The 18,973-nt window shown below is 40.5% G+C and overlaps 1 protein-coding gene across 15 annotated transcripts in view; it reads left to right on the top strand.

The window, feature by feature from the left end:
• The window catches only part of LOC128542549 (unconventional myosin-IXb), a 62,650-nt gene that overhangs the window by 9,751 nt on the left and 33,926 nt on the right, over positions 1–18,973 (top strand). For all 15 annotated transcript variants that reach the window (XM_053512448.1, XM_053512446.1, XM_053512447.1 and 12 more), the window contains exon 2: positions 10,695–11,591. In XM_053512448.1, coding sequence (XP_053368423.1) covers positions 10,755–11,591 — 837 coding nt within the window. In that variant the 5' untranslated portion in view covers positions 10,695–10,754. The remainder of the gene's footprint in view (positions 1–10,694; positions 11,592–18,973) is intronic.

Here is an 18,973-nt window from a genome sequence, read left to right as displayed (position 1 = left end):
CGGGAAAAAGCTCCTCCTCAGTCTCTCTGTGTTGGCCTTCAAGGAGCGGAATCGCTTCCCAGACCGCAACAGAGTAAACAGTCCGTTATTGGGGTGGCTGAGGTCCTTCACGATCTTCCTGGCCTTGGTCAAGCACCGCTTGTTGTAGATCGAGTGCAGGTCAGGGAGCTCGATGCGGATGATGCGCTCAGCTGATCGCACCACCCTCTGTAGAGCTCGTCTGTCCTGCATGGTGCTGTTCCCGAACCAGGTCGTGATATTTCCCGTCAGGATGCTCTCGATGGTGCAGGAGTAGAAATTCCTGAGCACCTTGGAGGGCAGTCTAAAGTCTCTCAAGCGTCTGAGGTGGTAGAGACGCTGCCGGGCCTTTTTTACCACGGTGTTGATGTGACAGGACCATGCCAGGTCCTGCGTGATGTGAACACCGAGGTATCTGAAGCTGTCCACTCTCTCCACTGGGCTCCTGTTGATGACGGGGGTCTGGTAGTTCCTCACCTGCTTTGTACTAAAGTCCACTATCAGCTCCTTTGTCTTACTGACGTTCAGGAGGAGATTGTTCCTCTGGCACCAGTTCTCCAGATTTCCAACCTCCTCCAGGTAGGCCGTCTCATCATTGTTCGTGATCAGGCCCACCACAACAGTGTCGTCAGCGAACTTGATGATGGTGGTGGAGCTGGTAGTGGCCACGCAGTCGTGGGTGTACAGAGAGTACAGCAGGGGGCTCAGAACACAACCCTGGGGGGCTCCAGTGCTGAGAGTGAGAGGGGCTGAGACATGTCCGCCCATCCTTACTGCCTGTGGTCTGCCAGTTAGGAAGTTGGAGATCCACTGACACATAGATGAGCTGAGTCCCAGGTGCTCCAGCTTGGTGGTAAGTGTGGAGGGAATTATGGTATTAAATGCAGAACTGTAGTCGATGAAGAGCATTTTCACATAATTCCCCCTCCGAGTGTCCAGGTGAGTGAGAGATGTGTGGAGGAGATGTGAGATTGCATCGTCCGTGGAACGGTTTGGACGATAAGCGAACTGTAGTGGGTCGAGTGTGTCTGGTAGTGAAGAGATGATGAAGTCTCTGACCAGGCGTTCAAAGCACTTCATCACTACTGAAGTGAGGGCTACAGGGCGATAGTCATTGAGTGAAGCAGGATGAGGTTTCTTTGGGACAGGAACAATGATGGACTCTTTGAAGCATGTGGGGATCACCGACTGAGATAAAGAGATGTTGAATATCTCAGTGAACACAGGTGCTAGCTGGTCTGCGCAGGCTCTGAGGAGACGGCCTGAGATGCCGTCTGGTCCTGCTGCTTTCCTGGTGTTCACTCTCTTGAAGGCTCTCCTCACGTCATGCTCGGTGATGATGAACGCGCTTCCGGTGCTGGCAGTGACTTCCTGTCTGCAGCCGTTAGCGCCGCTAGCATTAGCATCGCTAGCGTCCTTAGCTGCAGCCTCGAAGCGAGCATAGAAAGTGTTGAGCTCATCTGCCAGAGTCACGTCTGCGTTTATCATACCGGATGTTGGTGCTTTATAATCCGTTATTGTTCTCAATCCCTGCCACAGGCTCCTAGAGTCACTCTGTTGGAGCTGTGACTCTAGTTTCCTCCCGTAGCGCTGCTTCGCCTCTTTCACCGCCTTCCGGACGCTGTATGACGCAGCCTTGTACGGTTCCATGTCCCCCGACGCGAGTCCCGTGTTGTAGGCAGCGGTGCGAGATCTCAGAGCGTCGCGGATGGTTTTATCCACCCACGGCTTCTGGTTGGGAAACGTTTTAATAGTCTTTTTTTCTACGGTATCGTCCGCTAATTTCCCGATGAATCCCACAACCGCTTCCGTAAACACGCTGACGTCACCATCGGAGCTGTTTCTGAACATGTCCCAGTCTGCGTCATCGAGTGCGTCCTGTAACGCGGCCACCGATTGGTCCGTCCAGCGCGCGACCTCCCTCTGAACCGGAACTTCCTGTTTCAGCCTTTGTTTGTATTTTGGCATGAGGAAGATAGCGGCGTGGTCGGATTTACCAAACGGTGGACAAGATTGTGCCTTGTAGCCGTCCTTGACCGTTGTGTAGCAGTGGTCCAGTGTCCTTTCGCCCCTGGTGGGGCAGGTGATATGCTGATAAAAGTTTGGCGCTGCGCGTTTGAGGTTGGCACTATTAAAGTCCCCCGCCACAATAAGCGCAGCGTCCCGGTGTTGTGTTTGTTGCTGTGTGAGTGCCTCATGCAGCTCGCATAAGGCAGTGTCCGTGTCCGCTTGTGGTGAAATATAAACGGCGCTGATTATGACCGATGTAAACTCCCGAGGAAGGTAAAAAGGACGACACATGATGGACAGTAGTTCCAGGTTTGGTGTGCAGGAGCGTGTGAGAGGAACAACGCTCGCGCTGTTGCACCAGCTGCTGTTCACCATTAAACACACGCCGCCTCCCCTTGACTTCCCCGAGTCCCGCGTCCTGTCCATGCGGTGAACCGAGAAGAACTCGGCCGGCTGAATGGCGTGGTCCGGCACCGCTGGGTTCAGCCATGTCTCGGTGAAGCAGAGGAGATTGCAGTCCCGAATGTCTCTCTGGAACTTTATCCTGGCCCTGAGGTCATCGAGCTTGTTTTCCAGTGACTGGACGTTGGCGAGCAGGATGCTAGGCAGAGGTGTGCGGTGTGCACGGGCTCTCAGCCTGTTCCTGACGCCGGCTCGTTTTCCTCGGGGCCGCCGCTTCGCGTCGCGTCCTTTGTTGTCCCTCAGGATCTCACTCGGCCAGCTCGGATCCGGAGTTAAAAACGTCGAATTGTGAGTACATTGTATACCAATAGAAACAAGAGTGTCTCTATCATAACTAATGTACCCCATGGTGGTAATTTTGCCGGTTTTAAAACGCTGTAAACTAACTTAAAGAACAAAAACAAAGAAAAGGTGGTCGGAGCAGTCGTGACGGCAGCCGACCTCACCGGCGCCATCTTGAGGTAATAAATTCTTTGTGTTTTTGGCTTTGCTTGTTTAGCTGAAAAAAGTTCCCATTATCTCTTCACTGTTCTCTATATTTAGCTAGTTTACCAAGCTAGCTCAGTGTGGCCACCTGCCCATCACACCAATATGAGCCTACTGAATTGTAATGAGACAGAATTGTTCAAGCCTTTGTTGTTTTAACAGCCTATAATTATAAAAGAGTACTAGTGTGGTTAGGATATCTGATATCTAATGTGAAGAGGCCTAGTAGACGGATGGTTTTTCAACTCATCCCATAGTGTCAAGCTACTTGATTACTGGCACCCTGACCATGGTAAACCATGTCTTTAGAGCTTACTTGAAACAAGTTTTAGCCTGTTCGTTTCAGGGAAGGGAATTTATAACTGCTTATAACTTTGTGACCAGTTAGATATAGCAGGGTGTGGTATGTCTTGAATGCTGTTGACTGTTCAAACAACTTGTACTCTGTTACTTTGGCTTCCTGTTGCAAAAAGAAATGCATCAACATACAGGACCAAATTGTGGCTTAAACCATTTTATGTGGACTTTAATGATTTACAATAGTCTTGACCAATCTATATGCATTGTTTAGCCAAAGGAATTAAGTAAACAACAAAGTTTTTGTATCAGGTTTAAAAGCAATATGTCTGTAGAAAACAATTTCACCTCTCTCTGATAGTCAGTAAACGTGTACTAACTGGATGTGTATAGTTATGATTACAAAGTTGGATGTATATTATAAAATTCTTAAGATCTCTACTTTGTAACCACCTTGTTTAAACATGTCTGCACTAAAGCTTAAACTTCCCTCGCGAAATTTCCGTGACCTGCATCGTTGCACACATTGTGTCTTGCTGTGAATATTAATGGAAACCGGATTCGGTTTTAATGCTGGATGATTTGGGATATGAATACTGGGCAATGGCTTCTGGTTGTGTAGCCAAGACGCAAACCTAAAACATATTTATTTGTTTGTTAGATATAAAGATTCTTCAAAAAAGTTTGGTGTTTTGATTTGTATGCGAACAGTTGAGTGTAATATTCAAGCTGGATTGACTCAAAACCTGCATGCAGTTTGTAGTGATTTAATGAAACCAAAAAATACCAGTGAGAGCTGAGCAAATGCAACCAGGTTAGCATTAGAACATTATGGTCACATTTGTGCTGAAACTGAGAAGAAAAAGCAAACACTAACCAGAGAAATTAAGCATTCACATCGGAAGTTAATACTGTAGTATTTATGTTTAGCTACAGTATGCGGTAAATAATTATTTTTCCCCTAATGCACCCAATGTTTCGGGAGCAAGCACATTATCTTTATGCCTTTAAAAAAAATAGAAAATTAGACAGTAGACATGTAGCTAATGCAAATTGTGTGTGTGCCCTGTAATCACACGTCTCGTTGCTTTTTTTTTTTTTTTTTTTAATGGAGTAAAAAAAAAAAATAGGTGGCTAAAGCTGGACCACATGTGTCCCAGCAGGAGACCTCAGCATAGTGAGTCTTTAGCCTGATGTTTTAAACGACCACCAGTGTTTTATTGAGCTCAGCCAAGACTGGTGTCAAATTCGCATAAGAGAGCGGTTTGTATGACGTGATACTCAATCATCCCAGTAGCGCCATCCAGACCTCTTTTCTCTGGTTTTGTTTTCTTTCCTCTCCTTCTGAGAAAATCAGTTGCCACAGAAAAAAAGCACAGCTAAACAAAATACTTTTTAGAAGTTTTAAAAATATATACCCAGTATCCTGCTATACAATGAAAATAAAAACTTTTTCCATTGGGTAGAAGACATTGAGACTGGGATAGATTTAATTTTTTTTGGTGCACTTTGTTTTCCTTCTCTTTTCTGACCCTTCCATCTGCTAAAAGAGTTACTGGCCCTAAATCGAGGTGATCTTTAAACAAAAGCTTTATTTCCACCCACGCATTCCTACATGGAGACAGCCTTTTCATTCAGAACAACTCCGGCTGCATCTGGCCTCCATAATGACTCCATGGCTGAATTACCTCAGGACGTGTTTTTTTTGTTGTTTTTTTTTTCCCTTCTCCCTTCTCTTCTCGTTCCTTCTTACTTGTTCTGGTCTTCCAGGATGCAGTGCCAGGGGTGCACTGCCAACTATATTCAAGTCCAGCCTCTAAGGGAGGGCTGAGTGATGCTTGTGTTTTCTGTTTCTGTATAGCTAAAGAAATAATTTAGAAGAAACAGCAATGGCGAGAGACAAAACAATTGTAGAAATGGACAGATGGAGGGACAGAGACAAAGGAAAGAAAGCTAGAGATAGACATGTTGACAGACAGATGGGGAAAGAGAGAGAAAGGAAGACAGGCAGCAGGCGATACACAGCCTGAGAGAGAGAGTGTTAGAGAACATGAGCAAGAGAAACTGAGACTAAGAAAAAGATAATGACCGAGCGAGAGCAAAAACAAAAATCGGAAGCAGACAATATGAAAGACAGTGAGAAGATATGAGCTACATACACATACATGCCTGAGTCACTGGTTTGCTAATAAAATAGTTTTGGTGGTTCAGTGCTGACTGTGCTTGACATTATCACTTCTGTCTGCTCACCGTTGACTAATAAATTGTCTTTCATCCTTCACTTGCAGTCAGGAGAAACTCACACTTAAACCAGTAACCAAAGATCACATGACACAACGCGTGTAAACATTAGTGGTGATATGATTATCTCAAACACTTTCTGTTTGAGTTTGAAGTTGGATCATGATGCTTCCACACTGATTTAGTTTAGTTCCACACTTACCCAACCAGAAAAGAAAAAACAAACTAACACGGAGGTGTGCAGGACTAAAACATAGCCGTTAAATGCATAGATCAGAAATACCACAGCAAAAAAAGGATAAAGAAACATTTACGAACTTCTGAGAAACCTCAAACCTCACTTGAGCACAGAGATTGGTTATCTTTAATTTCTTTATCTGAAATGATGCAGATTACAGAAAAGTGTAATGCTCAGGTTTTTTCCTTTCAGCTCACCTAAAGATGACTCCAACGGCTTTAGAAATGTATTTTGATGATGTCAATGAAGAGGAGATGGTTAACTGCAACTGAACAAAAAGTTTTTTTTGTGGTTGCTTTGCATTTTTGCTTTAGTTTTTTAAAATGATTTCTGGTAATTAAGCAGGAACGCTAAGGATATGCTTTGATTTGAAGACACATCTGACTGGTGAAGGGTTGAATGAATGAACTAGTTTTTTGTACTTTTACGGTAGAAAACAGCAGGGGACAATGTAGGAAAAAGTACTGTTAAAAAAAAAAAAAAGTGTCATCCGAATGTTTTTTCGTGTGTGCAGCTTTTAATTATTGTGCATGTTGTTGGCTGCATTCACATTACAAGCCATATTGTTTAATTCAGAATTTTTTTTTATTTTATCAGATCGAATTTACATATCGTGACGATTCACTTCCATAATTACAAGTGACTTTTATCTGACATTCATCTAAAATCATTGTGCTGCCGTTGCTAGGGCCCCACACATGCGCAGAGCAAAAAGGTGCATGAATAACAATTTAGGATACACTAAATTTAACACATTTGGGGTACAAAAATTAAGATTGAGCCACTTCAGGATGTTAAATGTAGCCATAAATGGTCCGTGGACGTTTAAATTCGGAAAAATGTCTGTGTTGCTTTAGATCAGTCAAGCAGCTTTACTATTGCTACTAAACATGGCAGTGTAGTGTGTGTGACTCTAAATCAGGGGTAAATATGCCTTCATGACGTAACAGGGCACCGGGTTTTCACGTTTTCCTCTGAAGTGGCCTCACATGTCACTTTTGGCAGCTGCTACAAATTTTCGAGTCATATATGTAATGGAGGATCTTTCTGCCATAGTATACTTCAGTGTTTTTTTTTTGTTGTTTTTTTGTACCAGAGTTGTAGTTTACTTATGCTTAAAATCTTAAAGAGCCCCGGATCAGAATGTTATTTCATGAAATTGTCTAGGGTCATTTAATTTGGGTCAGAATGTGCGATTTCCTGGAAAGTATGCATTCTCAAGATTACAGCAGTAAGAAAGAAGAGTGCTTTGTTTACTTTCAGGAAAAACATGGAAATGGTGCTCTGTCTCAATTAAATCTAAATGCAATAATGATTGATCTTGTACCTTTTATGTATGCTTTTACGCAGCATTTTGTTGCATTTACGTAAATAGAGCATTATTTATAAAAAAGTGAAACGTATTGTCCAGTTTCTCATGGAAACTCTTTATTTTGCTGCTACCAAATTAATTGGAGATGCGACGAAACACTAAATTGTCTATAGTGCTTGTGGATGTCATACAATAATTATGAACATTGTTGCCTAATATTTTATCACGTGAATATTGTCACTTTAAAATTATTTAAAAACTATTGTAGTATTTTTTTTCCAAACAAGTCAAAATGGCGATTCTGAGGTGTCAGCTATAACAAATACTGTTCTGTAACTTCTGGTGTTTATGGAAGGAGTCTCCAATGTCAAGGGTTACACCGTTAACAGCCATTACAGCCAGGACAGCCATTACATTTATGCGTCTTATTGATATAAAGGGAAAGAAAAATGGATATGATGCCACGTCAACAAGTATTTCTAGGTGTTGTTTCGTGTACAGAAACATTACGGTACAACATTAGATATCCGTGTGTATATAGCTTGCGAATTGTCCTGCTGGAAAAGGATTGGGACTCTGAGTTCCGGTAAAGGAAATATTTTATGCTTTACCATACATAGATATTTAATGCAATTGTGCTCTCCAATGTTGTGGCTATTGGGTGCTCATAATTCTTTTTTGCAACATAACATACTTTTATAAACCCTTTTTTAAATGTATTAGTTCAGATCACCTATTAATTGAATTTAACATGCATTCAAGTTTATCCCATATCCCAGACAGGTTAATTGTCTGAAGTTTGCCGTATATTTAATGCAAAAGTTTTAGTTCATCATTGGTTGTTATAGTTCCAAGTTACTTATGGCTTTATCATTGTTGTTTAGCAGTGTAAGTAATGACACATATCCTAAATGATTCAAGCAGATGTGAAGGTTTTAGGACTTGGGAAATACCCCTAACATAATTCTCTTGTGAGTTTCTGAGTTAGGATGGGCTATATGTGTGGAATAAAAATGCCAGACGGTGCTGTGATACACCACTACCATGCCGAAGTGTTTTATGTATAGCGCAGTCCAAAATGTGTTATTCAGCTTTTACCATAGCAATTTGCGAATACTTACAATTTATTATTGCATGACACAACATTGTTTTGAACAGTTTATAGTGAGATTTAATGTTGCAGAATGACTGTTAGTTACAGTAGCGACAAGTTAGTTCCTATTCTCACTGGAGGTATAGCAGCTATAAACATTTTCTCTTACCATTTCTCCTTTCACCATCTCTCGTCAAAAAGACAAAAACCTGCAGAATGTTTAAGAGAAACTCTAGTGTAAACTTCTGTGTCTGAAACATTTGGGAAACTTGGTTACATTCTTAACTGTACAGTTACAAAGCGCTTACACTTATGACTCCTTTCCTAAAAGTTACATAAACATAGTCTTGCCGTATCTGCAGGTAAAAGATCCAATAAATAAGCTCTTACTGTAGAAGTGATAATGAATGCAATAGACCTGTCATCAGAGACATGTGGTAGTATGAAATTATTGTCTTCTGACCGGTCAAATTTGATAATTCAGTTGCACTGTGGTAGAAGATGGAATATTGAATATACTGTTTTGCTGTCCATTAGTTAATAAACCTCCAGTCCAGTGTATGTTCTACATTTTATGTATCATACAATTGTCATTATGGACATTCTCATATGTACCTGTTTGTGGTATTATTTCCCAAACTCTCCTTTAGCTAAACTTAGTTTAACCTGCAGAAGCTCAAATGTGACACTGTTTTTTCTTTTCTCAGCCGTAAGTTGTTGTTCAGGTAAATGCACATCTTTGTCTTCCTGATCTGTCATACATAATACATTTATATTTGGTTCTCTTGATGTAGATGGAAACGTGTGCTATTTGGTGAAACCGGATTTCTTTGGAATTCACTTTATTTTAGAGTAGCAGTTGAAAATAGGGCCATGTTTAGTTGCACATTTTTACCTTTCTCATGCTGCACTTTTCAAGATGCATTAAAGGACAGAGTAAACAAGTGAGATGCTCACAATGTGAACAAGTGCATGACAGGGAAGTGGGTTTTTGTGAAACAAGGTCCTGGTGAAATTGCTTGCATCACTACAGCAATTTGTACATAATTACTTTAGAATAGCAAAAGGAGGCAATTGTAATTGATATAATCCCCAAAAAGATAAATGGAGGTGGGGGAACGACTATAAAGTACAAAGGAACAAATTTGTTTCCATGTCAATAAATCAAGCTATAAATGGATAAATTGTATGGCATCATTTTGTTTTAATGAACAACAATTGTAATTTTTGGTAAATTGAGGCAGAAAACACTCCAAGTGGTAAAAGGTAACTCTGCTTTGAATATGATTTTCAGCTCTGTTATGTAGAATGGGATACGGTTGCTATGCCAATGATGACCCCGATGACGTAAATTTGTGGCTTAGCCTTGGGTGTATATATAGATATACAGCACGTTGCCTGCAGCTGTATGACTGTCTTCCTGCGTTAACCATGCCCTTGTAGCATGAAAACATATAAGGAGAAAAACGCATTGCATATGTAAGGAGCTTGCCTTTTTCATTTGTCTGGTATGTTTATAAGTAATGTGCTTTTCTCCTCCTCGTAAACCACAGTAATATAAACACATTGAGATAAAATGTATACACCAGTTTGTTTTGAATAATGTCTTTTACATGTGATGTAAAAGAGAGAACACTGTTACTCAGCTGAAATGTTGCACTTTGAGGCCATAAATGTGTCTCCTCAGATATTTTAATAAAATAAAATCCTCACTCAGCATCTATACTGCTTTATCCTGTATTCAGGGTTGCAGGAGGCCTGGTGCCTATCCCAGGAGGCTTAGGGCACGAGGTGGGGTACACCCTGTACAGGGTGCCAATCTATTGCAGGGCACACACACTACCGGCAATTTGGGAATGCCAATTAGCCTATTTTGCAGGTCTTTGGACTGTGGAAGAAAACAGGAGGGAACCCACCAAGCACGGGGAGAACATGCAAACTCCATGCACACACAGGTGGGAATCGAGTCTGGCCGGGAATCGAACCCGGACCCTGGAGGTGCAAGGCGACAGTGCAAACCACTACACCGCTGTGTCGCCCGAAATAAAATTCGAAACGCCTCAATTAGCCTTTTTTGCTTATAGATTTCTCATTTGTCTACCACTGAAGTTCAAAGTTATTTTTATTTTTGTTTTTTGTCTTTAGTGATGAGTAGGATTTGTAATCACAAACTAAGCGTGTTCCTTTGGTTAGGAACACACAATGTGCAAAATGCACAAATTTATCAGGGCCTTGATAAATCCAAAATGGCAAGGCTTTTCTCCCATTCATATGGTTCCAATGTGACAAAATAGCATCTGCCTTCTGGTTATGACTATAGGTTAGCAGTGTAACGTTTCGAAAAACTCACTGAACAAATAATTTTGGTGTTGTGCTTTGACAAGTTTGTGATTGTCCAGACATGTAGCTATGATGGGGAAAAGTAAACTATTTTTTTCCCTCCAAACTCAATTATGTTCAAGCATGTTTCAGTTTCAGCTTAACCATGATGCCATATTAAGATGCTTTTTTTTTTTCTTCTTCTCTTTTTTGTCCAGGTGCTAGATGGTGAGTGGGAAGGCTGTGCGTAATGCTGAAACGACTTACCCAGAGTCAATATGAGTGTCACAGATGGCGAGGCCATAGCTAGCCAAGATGGCAGGGCCTTTGTTCTTCAAATCTACCCCCGCCTTTCCTTGGAGACGGCACCATGCTGCATACTCAGAGTGCGCAAGGAAGCCACAGCAGCTACCATCATCCAGGATGCCGCCAACACCCTGGGCCTGGATGCCGCCAAGCGTTACGTATTGGCTGAGGTGAAGGAGAGCGGAGGTGAGGAGTGGGTCCTGGAGGCCACAGACCTGCCTGTGCACAGGGTTTTGCTGTGGCCCAGAAAAGCTCAGGAGGAGCATGCGCAGAACGAGGGATTCTACTTCATCTTGCAGGAACGCAATTGCGATGGCACCATCTGCTATGCTGACCTTGCTAGTGTTGTTAGAGAACAGGAATCTCAACATCTGGTTGCCCGAGGCTTTCTGCCCCGATGCCGCGAGGACTTCAATGACCTCTGCAACCTTCCAATCCTCAATGAGGACACTATCCTGGCCAACCTGCGCAGCCGTTTTCAGAATAAAAAGATTTACACTTATGCTGGCAGTATTCTTGTTGCCATTAACCCTTTCAAATTCCTTCCCATTTACAATCCCAAGTATGTCAAAATGTACGAAAACCATCAGCTGGGCAAACTGGAGCCCCACATTTTCGCAATTGCAGATGTCTCATACTACACTATGCTGCACAAGAGGATCAACCAGTGCATTGTTATATCAGGGGAGAGTGGCTCAGGCAAAACACAAAGCACTAACTTCCTAATTCACTGCCTGACTGCGCTGAGTCAAAAAGGATATGCCAGCGGGGTAGAGAGGACCATCCTGGGAGCAGGACCTGTCCTGGAGGTAGGAATTAATCTTTTTTAAATGATTTGAATATCTGTATTTGTCTAAATTAGTTTTTCTGCTTGAATTTTAGATCCAAATACCTGCTAAGACAGCCTCTAGGTGTGCTAGTACTAAGTTCAGCATCTCTTATTGTTATTATTATTATTATTGTTATTATTATTTACTGATGTCGACTTACTAGACTTATTGTCCCAGACCAAATGTTTAATGCTGTAAGCTCTTGATTATGTGGAGAAAAAAAATCATTAGTTCCCCCACCAGGCAAGTAAAATGCTACATTAAACAGAAATACTAAGTGGGGATTTTCAAAATTTTTGACCACTATGACTTCAAGCTACAAAATGGGAAACACATGGATGCATCAACTCTTTTTTTTGTTCGAAAGAATCTAATCACTATTTTTAGTAATATGAGAGCTGGAGCTGGAACTCTTCAGAAAAGTGAACTGGTCAGTGATCTGGATACTAGTCAGTGTTAAAGTTAACAAATAAGTATATTTTAGACTGTTGATTTATGAAGTAACCACAAAGATTTAAAAGTAATAAGTACTTTAAGTACAGCGAAACCTCGGATTGCTAGTTATGCGGGTTGCAACTCTCACTGGTATAATCAACATCCGTGCACACGTGTACTGTTTACTATAACACTGTGACCACTTGTCTGTAAAAAGTATTTTATTTTGTGTTTGTAAGCGTGTGTGTACAGCACGCGTGTACTGTTTATTATAACACACGTGTGCACATGTGTAAAGCAAAAGAAAGTCTCATTAGTGGTTAAAAATCCCAAACCCCTCTTGGCTTCATACACACACAAACGTGCACACACACACACAAAAACACACTCTGTTTTTCACAGAAACACAGCTCTGTCGCGATTCTTTTCAAAGGTAAAGTGCAGGTCCATTTTTGGGGGGGTTCCTGATTTATTTATTTATTTATTTATTTATTTATTTATTTTCTTCCCCCAATTTAGTCGTGGCCAATTCCTCCCCGTCACTAGTGGGCTCCCACATTAAGGCTTTTTCCGCGTGTGCGAGCTTAGACGCCCCTGATTGGTTGTAGAGCCGTGATTAATGTTGGAGCACAAAGTACCTCTCATCCCTCCCCTCTGAGAGAGCTCGGCCAATCAGCTCTCTCTAGGCCTCCGGCTGTTAAAGGTAACAGCATCACCCGGAGATCGAACCAGCGATCCCCGGATGATAGGGCAAGCACTTTACCACTGCACCACTCAGGGGGCCTGTTTTTGTTTTACTGTACAGCAATGATTCCGTTAGTATGAGCTCAAACAAGTGTCATTAGCGATCTTTATCGTCTTTCGGCTGTGTTACTTGCTAATGTATTTCCGTTAGTGTGTGTGTTTGTGTGAAATTTAAATAAAGGAGGAGAAATGTTTATCATGTAAGATGAGAAGGGGGAGATGGAAGGGACTGATTCCTCCTCTCCCCTTACTTAAAAGTTTACTGATGATGATGTGAACGGCCATGTTTCATTTGATTTAATGAGGATAATCTATATATCAACACACACAACTAGCTATCTGTTATGATATTACAAGTTTAGCATATATCAATTTGTGTTTTCCCTCACATTAGGAGCAACAGTTTTTAACCAGTAGTTTTGTAACTAGTCAAAAGTTTTTTTTTTTTTTAAATCTCAGATAACTTTTTTCACTTTTTTTTTTCTTTTCTTTCTACCCCTCCAGATATTAAGAAACTTGTACTGCATTATACTTGTCTTTACCATTTCACATTTTGCTAGTTTGTCTGGATGTAAACTTGATCTGAATAGTCATGCAAGGTTGCACTTGTCTTTTGTCTGCCTTTGTATATTGATTTGAGAAAAGGGGATTTAATTTGATACTGGGCAACGGCAGGCAGTAGGCACTGTATATTTAGCACTGTTAAGTGCAAATTATAGTCCGTAGAGACTAAATCTAAAACCATCATCGCTACAACCATCATGAACTTACACTCTGGGCTTGATGAGTTTCTTATACGTGACAGTATTTTCATATGTTTTTCCAGGAATCCATGACTATCATCATCAGCTGCCAATGTAATAAAGAGCCAAGTTAGTGCATGCCATGTTAATCTTTCTATCTAAGTTTATAGACTTATGAGTTTACCATATAAAAACATCACCTCCTCGAGGTCTAGCTACTTTCTCTTTAGGCTTATGACAACCTAATAAAAGAACAATATAAAGGGCTTTTTTTTAGTTACTTTTCCCCCAAAAAAATAAATAGGACTAAGAAGGATTTAGGAGATTTGATCATATTGTTTACTTTTGATTGTTCTGTATGCATCTATGCGCATAGAGACTTCATCCTTAAAAATATCCTTTGACTTGTAGAATCAGTCAGTCGTTCAAACATGGAGATAAAAACACCAAAGTAAAACTAAAACACTAGACTCCTATGTAATTTGGGTACAAACTGGTCAAAAACTATTATCAGTTGCAACTCAAAGTAGACTGCTCGAATTGCTTTGACTCATTTCTCTTTTCTGTCTTTCGCAATATCCCACAAAGCATGGTTCCTTTTTAGAATATCCCTGTGAAAGAAGATGCTGACTGTGAGATCCCCTTTGAACCATCACTCTGTTTGTGGTTTATGCAGAACTAGACGTCCTTTTCCCTTCTGTCAGCACGGCCATCGTTCTGCTACACTCTCGGCTTTGGCCTGCTACTTCCTCCTTGCTTGTGCAGGAAAGGACCACGAAAACATTCCGTAGAAATGGCCTTCGTATTTAAATGCACAGGCAGCTCAAGTCCAACATGAAATCATGTTTTTGGCTGCTCTGAATGTTGCTGCTCTCTCAGCCTTAAGCTGTAAGAGATTTCCACATTACGAAATGACATAAAATGGCTACCACTGTACTGTGCTGTGTATTTCAGACATTTAACAAGCAACTGAATTAGAGTGCAACATCAGTTCAGAAGTCATCAAAAATATGTAGTAAATTTTATTCGCTCCAGCCTTTTGTAAATTTATCCAGTGCACATCTCATAACGCTGAAATCTAATCACAGCTAAGGAATAATGTTTTATGTCTGTGCTTAATCACATTTTAAATGGCTTGCTTGCATGTGTTTTGCATATAACCAGTATGCGTTTTGACTAATGATAGACTGGAAGAGTTGAATTTGACATCTAAAAGCTTAATCTTCAAGACACAATGGAAATATTTGGGAATGTAAGGGAATGTGATGCCAGTCTCTGTTTGGTAAGTTAATAAACAATTTTGAAAAGTTTTTTCTTTTTCAGTTTCAACATAGAATCAGGTTGCAGACATATTGCTTGTAAAACAAGGCTGTACATGTAGTGAGCTGCAGAAGCAAGACAGTTTAGAGAAGTTTTTGGTCACATTTTGGTTTAGTGGTTGATTGATACTCGTTGGTTGAAGTGCTCGACTTTGCATCACAGTTTTCATAGTATCTGTTGGTAGTTAAAAGTATCTGTTGGTAGTTAAAATATTTGCATTAGACAAGTACCACATCATACAGTAACGATGAAAGGCTTCAGTTACTTAATTAGGGATACACAACAGCAGTGTTGAATCCTGGATTTTGTTTGTCCAGAAGAAGTTGATTTCTTTTCTACAACAGCACTGACAGTAGTGCAGTTGCAAATCAGTTTTATTTAAGTTTACTGGTTTCTATATTGTTAAACAGATTTATTTGGATTTATTTATTTAACAGCTGATATGTTGAGGATTTCTGTAAGATGTTTATAATACCAAGAGGTAAAGCTGTGACACTTGAGACTCCTTCTATAAATGTATAATAAAGTCTTTTTAAGTAAAAAAAAAAAAAAGTAAGCTTTTTTTATTATTAAGGAAAGGTATGATGTTTTATTCTGTATTGAATAAAGTCACCGTGGTTTAGGAAGAATACAGCACCTTATGACATGCTGCTGTAAGAAAATAAATAATTTCAGGCTGATGATTAGAAGTTTATTCCATTTCTCACAGTGTACAATCACAAGTTACAATCAGCTTGGTTCAAAGTACTGAAGTGTGCAGTGATGGTAAAGGAGCAAAGTCAGCTTATATACACACTCTTTAGATATATTTGAGTCTTTCTGTAGCCCATTTCGTTTGTCTGTCCTCAGTAAGCTTCTGTCGTAGCATGTTAATCGATCTCACGACTGCCAAGTTCCTAGCCAATCAGAACTTCATGGATACCTTGCTGGGCCTCAAAGCAAAACCTTGTTAAAGGTCAGGTTCTGGCAGTTTATCAGAGTGCAGTCGAATTATCTTTCACATTGACCTGTTATTGACGGAAACTGGACATCTTGTATCTGAGGGCCACAAGCCATATTTCTAACTGTAATTTTTCTAAAATGAATTGTCATTAGACCATTGCAACCTTGGTCTGAATGCTGCTGCTGCAGTTTTTAGAAATCTTTCCAAGTAAAGAAAAGCCACCCACAGATCCCAAAGCAGTGTACAGACAGGTTAGACCGGTTCCTTTTTATTCAGTATTACTCTGATAAAGGTCTGCTTTTATCATGGTATTTATGTGCTTTACACAACTGTCTGGAGAAGTATAACCTCCAGAAAAATATCTAGTTGTGTTTTCTCATCTGGTAGAGAACATATCAGTACCACCCCCCCTTTCAGTCACTGCATTTTTTTTATTTAGCCTTTATATAAAAGATGTACCTGTGACTTACTTCCACAGTGCCTGTCAAACATATGGATCACAGTCAGGTAATGAATTGTACTGTAGTGCTTTTTATTTTGTTTTATGCAGACTAAAACTTCCTCTAGTTCTGGGCCGGATCCGACAGGAAGCAGAACTCTTTTGTGCAACAGGAAGTGGTAGCTTCTATTCATCTCTTCTTATTGGGTTAAAGATACATTGTTCCTCAGGAAGTCCCCAGAATTTGACTTTTTTTAAAATTATTTTTATTCTTTTATTTATTTATTTTCATTGTAATATCTGTGGGTTTTTCACTATATTTCGTCAAATGTGAGGCATGACCCTGAGTAAGTGGCCATATGGGAGAGTATGCAACACACGCGTCCCCAGAGGATTTCATTGTTTGGGTTTTTTTTTTGTGTGCTTGTGTAGACAAATTCAGGACACAAATATGAAGCAGCTGTGGGTCAAGTAGACACCCAGTGACATACGCTGTGATTGGAATTGTTGTCAAATTGCTCAGGTATATGACGAATAAAACATTTGTTGCCTAGCTGTCCAGTTAAACTGTGCTACTAATAACTGCACTTTATTACACCGCCCCACTGTTGGATAATGTTCTTTAGCAACATGAGGATGTTTCATTTATTTGTCCCATTGGCTTTCAGAAAAACATCATTTTGAGAAAGACATTTTTTTTTATTCAACTACAGCTATCATTCAGATTGGTTGGCATATTTATCATCACCCCTTCTCCCAGTGTTTTTCATCGTAATCTTTCTGTAACCACAATGTCTACTCATCTGTTTCCTTAAGCGTAGGTGATAAAGGTTTCTCAAAGAAAGAAAAAAAAAAATTTTCCCTTCAATCATTTTGGTTGCGTCATGTACATGCAAAATAATGAGTATCGCGCTAAAAATGCTCTTTAACTAAGTGCCATAGTTGTATAAGATAGATTTTTTTTTACTATATTACTGTACTTTTGAATTCTGAGTCTAAGTATACAGCTCTGATAGGCCATAGCCAGTCTTATTAGCGCCTGCAGGCAGCAACACTAATTGACCGTGTTCATCACTGAAACGTTGACCTCTGAGCTAATGTTGGGGAATTTTTTAAGAGAGAAAGAAGTCAGAGATGGCAGAGATAAGATTGTGATAATGTGTGATTGTGACTGAAATCCAAGGCTGAAAATAGAGAGCTATAGTTACAGATCATGTGAGTTCTTCATAGTGTTATTTGCAAGCAAGATGACACTTTGTTTATAATAATGGGATCTTTGTTACTGCCTATTACGTTTGATTTGTGGATAGCTGCACCAGATTTCCAAGTGGTGACATGAGGTCTGTTTGTAGTTTTAGATTATACCCCAAACAGGCCTGCCTTTTTTGCTTCAGCAGTGAGTTGTTCTACTTTATATAGAGTCAGTAATAAGTTTAACTTAGCATGTTTCCATAGCCAAAGGCTGTTTCAGAGAGATAACCACAGAAGTAGACGAGCAACCAAAAACAAGTGAAGTACAGGGGGAAAAAAAAGACACATGTGTGTGTTCAGATATAAATGTTATGGTTCTATTTAACATTTCCAGGGTTTAGTTAATGGAGGATTGCTAATAAAGAGCCAAGACATGGATAGATGTACACAGATACATAATTTATTCTGTACTATTAAGGTCAAGCATCCTGTTTGTTTTTTTATTTTCTTGCTTACTTACTTACTTACCTACTAGTTAAACCAACCCTTTTGCCTCCTTGTTTCTGTGGGTGTTGGGGTGTTGCGAAATGAAGACAAGACATTCTATTTCAGGTTAGCGTAGCAGTTTCCTCATACCCCTTTGTCTCACAGCCAATCACAAACACGGTGCTGGGACATGTTAGAATCTGAATTCTTTCTTTCTGCTGAGGTATGACTGGACCTGTTTTAAAACTCTGACAGAATTTACACAAGAAATGGATATACTTATCTTCTGGAAATGTTCAGGAGTACAGGTTATTTTGTGGCAGTGATAGTTTTTATTTTTTAAGACTGGTGTGTTTCCTTCAGGACACTTGAAGCCAACCAGGCACATCTTTTTGAATTGCTTCTTTTTATCTTCTTCTTCATGCACAAGCACAGACATCTGTTGTCACTGTTATTCACAAGAGTTGGAGAGAGAGAATTTTTTACCCTGGCTCTCGGCCACAGAACGCTGTGCCATCGCCGGGATTTAAACTGTGGATCTTTTTACAATAGCCTGGAGCAACCACCAGGGAAACCATCCCAGACCCAGTTCAGTTAAGAGGCCCAGGAGGATTTAGTAGTCTACTGGCAAAACCGCAGCAGTTTTAAAAACGCAAAAAACGCTTCATGACAGAGTTTGTGGGCTCGGTGCATGGAATGTTAGTGTATGTATGTTCTCTCTTTAAAATGGCTGCCTAAAAAACAAGCAAATTCCCATTTTGGCTGGTGTTTTAAACACTAGCAGCCCTATTTAGGATGCACCCGGGTCACTTTGCCCTTCTTGCATATAGTTTCCTGTGCTCGGTAAACAGTGAGCACTATTCATGATTTTAAGCCCCGCTGGCTGAGGTTGGCATTAACTGGGAGAGTTCTGGAAGGTCGAATGCCTCATTAATCACACCCTGACTCGATGTCACTGCCTCTCCCATACATTCATACACAAATAGGGCCCCATGAGTCCCTCTGGCATATTGTGTCTTGTCTTCGCAGCCCCTCCAGCCTCACATAGCCTAGCAAAGAA

This window comes from Clarias gariepinus, chromosome 15, assembly GCF_024256425.1.
Source record: "Clarias gariepinus isolate MV-2021 ecotype Netherlands chromosome 15, CGAR_prim_01v2, whole genome shotgun sequence".
Classification (NCBI taxonomy): domain Eukaryota; kingdom Metazoa; phylum Chordata; class Actinopteri; order Siluriformes; family Clariidae; genus Clarias; species Clarias gariepinus.
Note: the sequence above shows the minus strand (reverse complement) of the source record. Positions and strands in the feature narration are given on the sequence as shown.